Below are 13,885 nucleotides of genomic sequence, written 5' to 3'. Positions count from 1 at the left end.
TGGAATGCCACAAAGCTCATTCTCCTTCTTCCAAATGGTAGTAATTTTTCTTTCCTTCAAACATGAAGATAATGGATTCTGCCTAAAATGATGTGAGAGTCTATTCAGGAAAGCTATTTCTGTGTATTTATTTATTGCAATCCTTAGATCTTTTCTGAGAAAGTCATAGCTGTGAAGGAGAGATGTATAGGAAGCCTATTCTACAAATCTACAGCTCTAGATACAGTATATGCAGGGGTGGGATTCTACTAGTTCGGACGAGTTCTATAGAACCGGTTGTTATGATTATGTGCAGTTCGGAGAACTGGCAAATCGTGCCTCTGGCTGGCCCCGCCCCTCTCCATCTGCCCCTCCCCTCCTTGCCCAGTCAGTCCTTATCATGCATGCGCCACATTGCGTTTATGCCCAACATTGCTGACTGTATTCTCCCTCGCCCAGTCACCTAGTTAAGATTTTTCTTTTTTTCTTTTCTTCCCGATGATTAGCTGTTCCGACGACCAGCTGTGCCAGGATCCCCCTTGCTGTCTTACTGCTTCACCCAGGAGGCTTCCCTGAGGCCCAGGAGGCAAAAAGGGGCGCGTGGAGAAGTGTACTGCATGCCCCCCATGCTCCATTTTTTTTTTGCCTTTTTGGGCCTCAGAGAAGCTTCCTGGGTGCAAAAACTCTCCCCCCAGGAGGCTTCCCTGAGGCCCAGGGGACTCAAAAATAGAGTGTGGGGAGGTTGCTGCAAAAAAGCCACGCCTACCTAGCCACGTCCACAGAACCGGTTGTTAAAAAATTTGAATCCCACCCCTGGGATTATATAGAGAGAGATTCCCTGCTTTTGGAGGTTGTTGGGCAAGGGGTTTTTCCCCCTGTGACATTCCCAAACTGTTGACAACTCTGATACTGGCACTGTGATAAGCCTGCAGTTCCTGCTTTCAGAAAAGTGCATAAGCGCACCAACGTGCCTACCGTCCCTGTCCTATTGTTTCTCTTATTCTTCTTTTATTTTTCTTATATGTACCCATTTCATGTATTCACAACTATGTATACACTTATACTTATTATCTTGTAAACAATTGCCAAATCAAATAAATAAATAAATAAATAAAAAGAGTATGAAAAATATGCATTTGGTTGCCCTATACAGTTATGTAGCATTGATCTACATTGCAATTATTATTTTATTTGCAAGTCATATTCCTTCCTCATTGTTTTTAAGGACTGCATCAAATACTTTAAAAAATTTCAAAATTTCAAAACCAACATATTTGAGACAACACCAAGGAAATAAATTATTGCAAACAGTAATAAAATGACACTGAAGATATGCTGAGCATCAGGAAATTGTGTTAAAAATATGTTCCTCCTTTTCTTATTTTTAATTGAGATTTGATTGTACTATGGTAGTATTTTTTTTAAAAAATGTTATATATCACTTGGAAGGTTCTGCAGGCAAATTATTTATATTTTCATTAAATATTAAACAAAGTGAGTATTTGCAAATCATTTTGGGGGACACTGGCATGTGATATTGCTGCAGGATAGACTTTGTCTTCTTGAAGAGACAGCATTTCAAGCCCATATCTTGGCCAGAGCTGGCTCCAATTAAAAGCTAGGAATTGTAGGCTGTATATCATGGAAAATTCCTGTCAGTAACATTGATTACACAGAGCAACAGTCTCCAAGAGGAAATTACATAGCCACATTGCTTGAGTTATTTAAAATTAGAATGGACAAGCACTTAAGATGATAGTACTGAGACCCATTCAGCACTTAGAAGACAGCATAATAGGAATTTTCAATCTCTGATTCTCCAATATAATCTCCAAAAACTGTAAGGAGAAAGACAAACCCCTAAAAAATTAAATCACTGAGAATCAACTGGAGAATACAAATTAAATCATGACAGTTTATTTCCTTCTTTGTAAGCATATCTCACGCAAAAGTAAAATATTAGTTAATTTGATTGCCTTTGCTTCCAGACATAGTTTGAAGGAATCAATGCAGAAGAAATATTGTTTTGATAAATGAAAAAAAGAAAGAAGAGCCTGTAGGAAGGAAAAAAAAGACAAAGACAAAATCGTCTGTGTGTGTGTGTGTGTGTGTGTGTGTGTGTGTGTGTGTGTGTGTGTGTAGAGGATTAGGAGGAGAGAGGGAAAGAACAGGAAAAAAATGAAACCAAAAACAAGACATAGTAAAGCTGTAAAAGTACTATAGCTACTATAGCTTTTTCATCTCTAATCTCCACCTTTGAGAATGGTGGGGCCAACTCAAAGCAACAGTATCTTTTTTGTGGTAAATATAGGAAGTCTGAAGCAGTACCTCACTGCTCACTATTTCCTAATTAAGCCTATGAGGGAAACTGCGCTATTAGCACTTTGTTTCAGAGATTTAATATGCATGTCTGTTAACTCCATGAGGGATCAATCCCCATCTATGTTTCTTTGAATCCCTCTACTCAAAGAAAAGCACATGCGAAAGAAGTTGATGTGTGTGCTAGAGGACATACAAAAATCTGGACCAAGATGAATGGTTTTTTAAATAGACATCTTTCTGTTTACAATTTCTGTTTTCATTTCATTTTCAAATAGAAGAACTGTTAACGTTAAAAGTCAACTGATCTCAGCAAGATTTAAAAGAAGTCAGTGACATTCCCATAGAGGCAAAAAAATGTCAACAAACGCTGGTAATTTTAGACCTGAGGGAATAACAATCTTCAATTTTATAATGAGAGGGTTGAAGGACAAAAGCCAAGAAAAATGAAATAAGACCTGGGGCCTTTAAACATAACTATGTTATGAGCGTGTGTATATTTGTTTAACACAGAGACACAAGACCTCATTCTTTCCCAGTGCTTTTTTCCCCTAGAACTGTTGCTTTCTATTAAAGAATGCCAATTTCTGACAAAATGGTATAGAAACATCATTATGTGCCCCTTCAGATTAGTAGATATGAAAAACATTATTGCTGAACTTGGTAATTTCTACTTCATTTTTAAAAGGCTTTAGTTAATTGCTAAGTAAGACTATGAAAATAAAAGACAGGGGAGCCATTCTCCCTATCAAGCATAACTGAAGCCTTACGGTGCGAGTTGCCGATTGGTTTTTCTAATCCAACAACTCAATATCTGCTGTTAATTTGCTCTCTGTTTCGCGAACACGAAGACTGTCAGCAAAATCCACGATGCATTACACAATTTATAATTGGAAAAAAAAACTTTATGTTTTTTCTGACAGTGTAAAGAGAAAGGCAGATAGCAGCATAAAGCAGTAACAACTTTATGGCTATTTGTACTAAAACATAATTGCAAATGAAGTAAGAAAACAATTGCAGCCTTTTAGTTTAGTTCCTACTATGAGAAATAATATGAAAAATTGTGACAAACACCAAAGCAAAACTGGTTATTTTAGACTAAGCTATAAAGTAAGGGAGAAAGTGAAAGACCTTGAATCTTGAAAGCAATCAAACATTCAGGTAGTTCTTGACTTATAACCATTCGTTTAGTAATAGTTGAAAGTTATACCGGCACTGAAAAAAGTGACTTATGACCATTTCTCACACTTACACCGTTGCAGCATCCCATGGTCACAGGTACCACTGACTATTTTTGATGAGCTTTTAATTACCAATGTCTACAGTAAGTGGCCGGACTTTGCTAATCTTGGGTGGTCTCAAAAAAACCAAAACGGCTATACCAGGTTGCTATGTGGACAGGTGGTTTATGTTGTTGCCAAGAAAACAACATGAAAGTCTTCATAAATCTAACAGGAGTTCAATTTAAGGAAAATTTCGTCCTAATGGTCAATAGATTAAATTTCTATCGGTAGATGAATTCTCAAGACCACAGTGAAGTAAACTTGACAAAAGTGATTTGAAATAAAAATAAATAAATTTACTTAAATAAATTGCACATAAACCTTAAATATGTTAGCTATGCACTGTTGTTCCAACTACAAACAGGCACAAATGCTCTTTTATATTCAAAGTTTTTGTTTATGAACCAATTCTATTACAGAGCACTTATCATCTTGGTCATTAGATGTATGAAGAAAAATTACTAATCATGAATATAGATTGACATTTCTTTATTATAGCTATAGTAAGTTGATAATTGTTTCTATGCATCTTTGAGTCAGTGTTGATTCCTGGGAATTGTCTGGACATGTCCATTCAGCTTTTTTGCCAATACGTTTTCAGAATAAGTTTGCCACTGCTTTCCTGCCAAGGTCAGCTAGCTGGCTTTGTGCCTAACATGGAATTAGAACTCACAGAACAATTAATCAGTGGAACAGCTTTCCTTGAGAAGTTGTGGGTGCTCCAATACTGAAGGTTTTTAAGAAGAGAATGGGACAAGCATTCGTCTGAAATGGTGTAGGGCTTCCAGCTTGAGCAGAAGGTTAGACTAGAAGTCCTCCAAAGTCCTTTCCAATTCTGTTACTCTGTTATTCTAACCCGATGCCATAACCACTACATCAAACTGAATCTCAAGTTAATAATGATGATGTTAATAATAAGTACTGATTAAAAAAACATGTCCAGTCAGGCAGAAAGGACACGTTAAGAAGTCTGTTGGCTAAAGAATTATGATTGGTGGGGGGTGGAAGAAGAAACTTCTCTGCCATTACCCCTGCTTTTTGGAATATATTGCCCCCTGAGATGAGGTTGGCCCACTTTTAGGAGAGCATTAAGACTTGGCTTTGTAACTAGCATGGAAATCCCACAATGGGATGCAACCACAGGGGAGTTTGGTGGCTTGAGGGCATTCTCTCCATCTTTTCAACTCTATTTTTGTCACGATTTTATGGGATTTTTCTACTTATAAACTGCCAGAATCAGGTAGTGAGATGGGCAATGTATACATTTGATTAATAAATAAAATAATATACATTGTCTAAATCAGGGATCCACCCAGTCTATTACTGGGCCTTGAACCTTTTGGAACCGAGCCGTGGAAGTGGCAGGCAAAGCATGCATGCACATTCCCACTTGCACAAGTGAGCACTCCATTTGAATGAGTGGCAGGCGTGTGTCTCCACCTTTACACCTCTGTAAAATGGAACCATTTCATTTTGGCCACTTAGCCTACAATGTTTTTTTTTTTAACTAAAAAAAAGATATGTTGATATTTCATTATCTTTAAATGGCTCAAGTGTATTTGTACCAAGGAGTACAAATAATACCAAATAGTACACATTGTAAAACACCATGTGTAGAATCACAGAAGTTTCAGACTTTATTTTTCTTTATTTTTATGGTAAAACAAAAAGATATTCTTTCAGCAACACCAACATCATTCCTAATGAAACTAATGCCATCCATCAGGAAATTCAGGGAGGGAATCTACAGTAAAAATTCCATATAGCTCTCAGAAAAAGAGACACACTGGGGGGAAAAACAGAAACCAAAGAGTAAAGTGTATATGGCAGTTTCCATTCCTATTCCTATTCCATCTACTTAACTTTGAAGCTTCCCATTGAGATATGGCTCCACTCAATGGATTCATCTGCTTGGGGGCGGGCAGTAGTTACAACACTAAGACACACCTGAACTGCTGTACACTGTCTCCCCTCGCATGCTCGCCACCTCTTGTGCCCCCCACCCCCGGGCTGATGACAATCTTCACTGGGGCTTATTTTTGGGCTAGGTCTTATATTGCGAGCCATATGAAAAATCAGGGTAGGGGTTATTTTCTGGTTGGGTCTTATTTTCAGGGAAACACGGTACTTACAAATAATATTTCTCTGCAAGGCTAGAAGATTGGGATTTGACTCAAGAGGAATATTTTCACATTTTTTAAACTACCATTACAGATTATAGCAGATACCTGTGCTTTTCACCAGGAAAATGATCCTGCTAACTGGCTGAATGGAATATAAATTATTCCTAAACTCCTTCTGTTGGCATTTTTAATTATATTTATTACAAATTAATTTGATACAGGATTTCACATCTCCTTGTGGAATTTTATCATGTACAAATTTGTTTGTTCTGCTCACTTTCTTTAGATATTTATTTTTATTCATATTGGGTTTTATGCTGAATCTTTTTTGCAATGTAATGGTGTATAACTGGGTTTAATGAATATCCCTACATTTCTTGCCTTAGGAATTAAATGCAGAGCATTTATTTCTTCTTGGTGAAGGAGTCTGGGCTTAAAGATTGGCTTAACATGAGCTGCATGACAAGTTTGCAACTCGATCTCTTCAACCTTAATCCAATTTAGAAGTTATAACTCAACAAATCTAAGACTACAAGATGAAGAATGCATTTCTTAATTACTATACTATTATATACTATACTATATAAAACCTGAGAAGTGAGAAATATATAGGCACAAAGAAGAAGAATGTCCATATTAAAATGGAAATAATAAAAGTTCTTGACTCACACTTTAAACAAAGTTACAAATTTAATTGGAATTTACTTCCAATTTACTTCTGGTCTACCACTTGTTGACACCTTCATTTAATGCTTTCACTACCAACAGCTTTTCTAGCTGCAGCTAAAGGTACCGAAGTTACTGTACGTTAGATTGTAACAGTGAATTGTAAGTACAGGTAGTCCGCAAGTTACAGCCAAAAATTTGTTAATGTGCTTCTCCCGTTTTATGACTTTTCCTGCCACAGTTAAGTGAATCACTACATTTTTATAACAACTTCTGGAAGAAATCCCAATTATTCCAATTTCATTTCCTACTGCTTTCTACATGACCATACCCTGTCATTAGGCAAGCAGATGACAAAAGCTCTTAGTTCAGATACAGGACTTGGCTACAGACTACTGGCTATTACTAATATCCATAAAAACAGGATACAAGCCTATGACAAAGTGAATGCTGCCAATCTATATCTTCCCTGGACTCTCTGAAATGAAGATAAAAATATAATGTAGATAACTGTAACTTCACTTTGGATATACACACATTGCATACAGGATATTAGCAGCATAATTTTCAACACTTTTAGGTTTATTACTTTATTTGGAGATAATTCTCCAACATACAACTCACTCATTTAAATGAAAAGTTTGAATTGCTTCTGCTGACTAAAAGGAAAAATAGACAAAAGAGGAAGGAAACATTTTGGAAAGTTCTGATTTCATTTCCCCCCCCACAAAGTTACAACTGAATTAGATTTTTAACAATAAAACCAATACATAAGACAGGAGTGAACCTTCCCTTTGTTGAACCCTCACTCTGTTCGGGGAACAGATCTTAAAGGAGAAATGAGAGTGAAGCAACTTCTCAAATGTTGGGAGTATTAACTCCCATCATCATCATCTTTTAATGACCCCATAAACCCTTGTGGGGTGGAGTCTGGGCAACTGAACGGAGCTCAGTGTTTACTGGCCGGATGCCTTTCCTGTCCCCAATGCTGAGTCATATTCAGGAATTATAATCTCAATGTACCCAGAGAGAGAAACATCTGCCTCTACCTAGGATCAAATTCACAGCCTCCTGATTGTGAGGCGAAAGCTCCACCTCTAGGCCACTGCACCATTCTGGCAACATTAACTCCCATCATCCTTTAAAATTGACTATGCAAGTTGATGGGAGTTGAAGTCCAAATCAACTGGAAGAGATCAGATTGCTGATCCCTGAAGTAAGGTAAATTTTTCTCTTGCATTCTTTTTTGTGGTTAAAGATTGAAACCTTTTTTAACTAGGTTGGCCATGAATATGTTTTAAAGGTCCCATTACATTTAGGTTATTTGCAAGACATCAGGAAGGTAATCTAAAATCCAAATCACGCAGAAAGGTTTTGGCACAAGACAATTAAGTATTATGTCAAAATAACATTCTCTTTTTTTCTCATCCTGGTTTCTGGCTATGCATATATGCAGGTATGTGATTATTCATGTACATGCATACATACAGCATCCTTTCTGTTTTTCAAATAGACTGGAAGTATAAAAAGTAGAATTTCTTTCTTCAATTACCCAATATAATACAAACATGAAGGAAATCATAATTGCAGTTTTTAAATAACTTGAAAAGTAACCGACTGTCATAATTCCTTGAAGTAAACATTCAATTTAAGTATTTTCTATTAGGTGCATAAGGAGTTAAATGAAGAGGAACCCTTCCATGCTTAGTAGAGACATAGATGGGGACATATGAAATCTTAACTATGTGCAATATCTAATTAACTGACTAAAGAGCTGTGAGAACAAGCAGACTTACAATAACCACCATTAAGTGTATTTCAAAGAACACTTTTTTCTTCCTTGCAGTGAACAGATCATACTAATCAGATGAGCTCAGTTTAGTTTTCATATGAAAGCTGACACACTACAGGAAAGAGCATCAAACTTAATTGGATGTTATTTGTGCAGTTTTATCCATTTACTCAATCTCTGCTCTCTGACATAAGAAAGTTATGGGTTTTTTATTATAGCTCTCAAATATATACATACATACATACATACATACATACATACATACATACATACATACATATACACACACAGATACACACACACACACACACATATATATATATACTTACATACACACACATATATACATACACATACACACACACACACACACACAAACCTTTTTAGCGTGCTATGATTAAACTACTTTGCATCATTTAAAAACACACATTAAAAATCTGTTACACTTCTAGAAATACAGCTATTAAATAAAATCAGGAGTTTTGAATTTCAAATTTATTATGCAACGTTCTCAGAGACTCTTCCTATTCTGTTTACAATCTTTATGAATTGTTGCCTTCTGGCAGAAGATACAGAATAATTAAAACTCGGACCACACATTTTCTGAATACTTTTTATCTCAGAGCTATAATTGCACTTAACAATGAACTTAAGGACCATCATCAGTGGACAGTATTACTTGGTTTGTTGTGTGGATGCTTGTGTATTTTTAGGAGGCAGGGTATTTTGACGGGTGGAGAGATGTTTGAGGATTGTCATGTGTGTGTGCATGTTGAGTCTGGTCTCTGGGTGTTACATGAATTTCATTATATGTATACTGTGTATATACATACAATGACAATAAAGAATTCAATTCAATTCAATTCAAAATAACAGAGTATTCCAGAGTATGTTTATAGCCTTAGTTTTCTAACAAACATACAAGATTTTATGGAGTATCTATTACTTCCCTTATTCAGAAGAACTTACATACTATGTTAAGATAAGAATTTCACAGATTGTAGAACTAATTACATATATATCACATAAAGGAAATTTTAGACTTACCAAGGGGCGCCATATATTCGGAATCCTTTGACGGTTACCTCAGAATCTTGCAAGTAAATACTGTTTGTCAAAAGTGACTGAACATTGTCAAAGTCCTCTGGTTTCAATTTGGATACAGAAGGAAAGCGGTAGTAATCCTGTTTTACAAGGTCTGCCATGAATTCTTTATCAAATGTTAGTTCATGATTCCCAGCAATCACTATTTTGTAATCATATGGCAAGTTTCCTGAAACAATACAGAAACAGAGCAATTATGTATTTTAAGAAACTGCTGTCCCAAACCAAACACAGATTTCACGTTTAAACTCACACTGAACAGATTTTAGTCAAGGAAAATCACAAGAAAGAAAGGCATATTGTTAACATTATTTGGAGGTTTGATGAATTAAAGAAGAATTTACGGAATAGTTTATCTTTTTATCCAGAAGTATGCAACCTCAACTCCAGAATCACAAGCACTTTCTAAGAGTCCCTCTGAAACTCACTTGCCTAGCAAAACAGGAACATTAATATATATGTAGGGTTTAATCACATTAATTATATACAATTGATTACATTAAGCTCCAAATTTAAATTTTAAAAAATCAAATGTAGTTTTTGTTATGGCTGTACTCAATATTCTTTGCTCTACTCCACCAAGTTTTATGTTCTATGTTCTACCATCTTTGAAAAACTTCCCCCAGTATTCCATTGAAACACAACAGCCTGGAACTCAGTCCTTGCTGTACTCATTAATGCTTCAGACTTACCTTTCCAATCTGGTGTCTCCAGATATATTGGGTTTTTCAATTCCCTAACTGACTAAAGTTTGAAATCTACATCTCAAGGACATCAGTTTGAAAAAGGTTCAACTGAAGTTTATTAGGAAAGAAAGCACTTTCTATTACTATTACATACCAACCTGATGGCACACAACAATTATCAAAATCAAAAATAATACATTATGCCAGATTAATTAATATGGTAGTGTTAATGCTTTATGTTAACCTGTTAAGTCTTGGCTTATGATTTGATTGCTATAATTTGATTGTTTATTTGTACCCTATGACTATATTAACATAATATCATTTAACAGAAATGTTATTTGATTTCAAATTGGGTATGAAATGCCTTAAAATACTTGGTTGTTGCTTGTATACATTATATAACACTTTAATTTTATGTACCAAAATTCAAGAATGATCCCAGTCAGCTGAAACTATACAAGTCAGAAACGGGCTAAAAGTGAAGTTATCATTAGAGTAAAGTGTACAAAATAACTGTACAAAATCGAATTGTAACCCAAATATCCTAAGGAATGGAGCCTATAACTGCAAATAACATTGTTGTTTTTAATGATGAAGAAAGAATTATTTTTTAGACTATATTTTGTTAAGGACTGGCCTATGTTTTTGACTTCACAGTATCTTATACAAAGTCCTATTAAGAATGTTATAAAAATAGTGAGGACAGGATATCCCCACTGTTAAGTCTGAACTAAATATAAACTGGTTGGGTGATATGCTTAATCAAGGACCACTATTCAGCAAAACATTTCAATCATGTTGTCTGATTTTGCACAAATAAATTCCAGGTTGCTTCTATTTGTGTAGAAAAATGAACTTCTATGCAAGTATAGATAAATGCATAATGCAGAATATTGGGCTGAAGATTTTTCAAAACCTTGCAAGATTGATTATTTGGAGATGAGAAAAGAGGAAAAAGGTGAAATAACTTGGTTAAGACCAGAGATCAAGCAAAAAAGCAATGGGAAGATAATCTTTCACAAACAGATGTTTTGACATGCCTAAGGATTAACTAAACATCTTTCCCATTCATTTCAGTGATCTTACTTTTCTGTAATTTAACTGCTCCCTCCAGTGTTATCCCCAACATACTCAAAACATAGAAGTCAGAATGATTGTTCAGAATGGAACATTTATTTTCTTTAATCCAATTCCTATGGTGTGTTTAAGCTTCTTTTTGCCCCCAACATGCTTGACTTGAATAGACTTCTTGGTAAATATAACCAAGGAGTCTAAGGCAAAGCAAGAAACACTTTTGAAGCACTACTGCCTGAATGAAATGATCAATATATTCTCCAAATTAGCCAAATGTAATTGACATATACATATAATCTCAAACTGAAAAATATAATGCAACAGTATGATGGCCCTAATCTCTCCCTCTCCCTCTGCTTTCTCTCTCTCTCTCTCTCTCTCTCACACACACACACACACACACACAAACGCACGCACGCATGCACGCACGCACACACACACACACACACACACAAAGAGAGCCTAACATCAGGCATTCTCAAAATTCATTGACAAAACTTTCATCATCATTACATCATTAATTTTACTGCTGTCTGTTTCAAAAGTAACTGAGTTGGACAGAGACTGGAAGGACAGTTGAGAAGCATGGGAAAAATCAATCAAGGTGGGCGTAAAAAGCAAACAACTAAATACTTTGGTTTTATGCAAGGAAAACATCAAGCTACAACACAAGGAAAAGAAAAGGCCAAGACCTATGGAGTCCTGTGATAAATCTAAGACTCACGCATAAAAGCTCTCCTTTGTTCAAACTGTGTTAGACACAACAAAATACAAATGTTACGTAAGAGCAAGCTCTGCCTCTGACCTTTCACTGGGTAACCGTCAGGCTTCATTAATTTTCACAAGGCCTGACAGCTCTAGCGTTAATACTCACGCTTGCTGATCGAGCCACACACCAGGTTCAGAACTGCTACTTTCTCCTCTGAAACTCATGCATTAGGGTTCCTTCCATGCTGGCAATGGAAAACCAAGTCTAAGAAACATTAAACACAAAAAACTACGTTACAATAATGCCAAGGTTGAGCCATAAACCCACGAAAGCAGGGAACCCCTGCCTACTCCTTCTAAAAGGCCTGCTTGAGCGTAGGCATATGCTGATCTCCATCAGAGTCCTCAATGCCAGACTATGTCATTCTCAAACTATTGGCTTACAATAGCATACATACCTGCCCAAGGGCAGATTCATTTGAGATAAGCGTAAGTTGGTATCACCACCTGGAACAGGAGACATGAAATCCACTGCCCCACCAGGGCTAATTTAAAGCTCCAATAGCAATTAGCAATGGAATTAGTTCTCCATAATTTATGTCTCAACCATAACATTATTCTAATGTAACTGTTTGTGATTAATACCCTTTTTTATTCTGTTAAACAATAAGAAGCATATTACATAAATGATAAATTATTTTATTCCAAAAATTATGATATAATTTTATTTCTTTTTATTATGGGTTTTCTAAACAATTATAAAGTTGATAAAAATATTCCATCAATATATTTTCAATTGTGTTAAATATTTCTTTAATCCATGCATCAATTTATGTTTAATTCCATACTTGAGTATATATAATGTAGTTTATATATATGTTAACATGAGTAAGGCTGCAACTTTCAACCCTCAATGACTCCTTGATAATCTTACAAGCATTTTCTATTGTGTTGCCTGTCATAATATTTTTTAAAAAAATCAAATGAATAAAACACTATCCAATTTATCAACTTACTTCAAAAATATAAACTTTCCCTTTCCAATAGAAGTAATTTAGGATTCACTTTTATTACAGAAAGAGAATCTTACAGTCAGTCCAATGCTAGAAGATTCATAGTAGTTTAGACTGAAACCAAGGATCCTGACATTCACAAGGTGGGGTATGCCTATTTTAAAGATGTTTCATATTTTAAATCCTGTAGAGATAAACTGATAGTCCGGCTTTTAAACAGGGCTCGATGTTGGCCAATGAGGTCAAATTTTGATTTTCATTCACAATTATTTTTTTCTCTAGTGTAACAATTGACTATATTAGTCTCCCAATGCAATCTTCCAGTCTTTCCTGCAGTGGAAAGAGAATTCCCTGTGGGGGAAAACCTTAACAAGGTAAGTGGATGTTTCCACAAGAAAGGAAAATAACTTCAACTGACTACAAGAGTCCAGTTGTACCACTGTTGGGTGGGACTAGACAGACCAATAATAATTTCCACTTTTGCAAATGTTGCAGACATCAATTAATTTCTGATCACAGTATTCAAATAAATAGAAATGGTGTTATACAAATAAAGGCACTTAATTAAAGGAAATGGAACAATTTTAAATAGGTCAATATTTTGGAGGAAAATATATGAGAATATATGTCAGTGTAAAGGAATAGAGAGCTAGTCTTGAAAAAGTGCAAGAGTGGTTAGGTAAACAGGCCTGCAAATGAGGAAGGGGTGTGAAACTCGTTTATCATCCTTGATTTTCTTATATCAGAGAATCCTTAGGGGCAGAGTAACTCTGTCAGGCTTTCAAGATTCTGTTATTATGCCCTTACAATGGATAGTGAATTTCTTGGCTGTTTCCTGATCTAGCTTACTATAAAAGAAACACATTGTTTGGGTCATGAATGAATTTTTGGCCACTCTTTCCTATGCAATATGGTTTGTAATAAAAAAATGCTTAGCTATTAGAAGCACTGGTAGTTTCCTTTGTAATCAGCAATTTCAGGATTGTAATACGCAACAAAAGTTCTTACAGCATAAGGAGGCCCAGCAGATTGACTGAAGATACTTTTCAAGCAAAATGTAAATGCTTCCTCAGATGCAGATGATGATCTTCAGATGAAGAAACACTTCACTCAAGTGTTCATTTAAGGGTTTCTT

General features: G+C 35.6%; 1 protein-coding gene across 3 annotated transcripts in view; it reads right to left on the bottom strand.

Moving 5' to 3' along the window:
* MPPED2 (metallophosphoesterase domain containing 2) overlaps nucleotides 1-13,885 on the bottom strand; it is a 150,103-nt gene that overhangs the window by 61,828 nt on the left and 74,390 nt on the right. For all 3 annotated transcript variants that reach the window (XM_026664782.2, XM_026664783.2, XM_026664784.2), the window contains exon 4: nucleotides 9,210-9,435. In XM_026664782.2, coding sequence (XP_026520567.1) covers nucleotides 9,210-9,435 — 226 coding nt within the window. The remainder of the gene's footprint in view (nucleotides 1-9,209; nucleotides 9,436-13,885) is intronic.

The sequence above is a fragment of the Notechis scutatus genome, chromosome 1, assembly GCF_049901735.1.
Source record: "Notechis scutatus isolate UNSWTSFEM ecotype Mainland chromosome 1, rNotScu1.2, whole genome shotgun sequence".
Classification (NCBI taxonomy): Eukaryota; Metazoa; Chordata; class Lepidosauria; order Squamata; family Elapidae; genus Notechis; species Notechis scutatus.
This window is presented reverse-complemented; position numbering and strand designations above follow the sequence as displayed.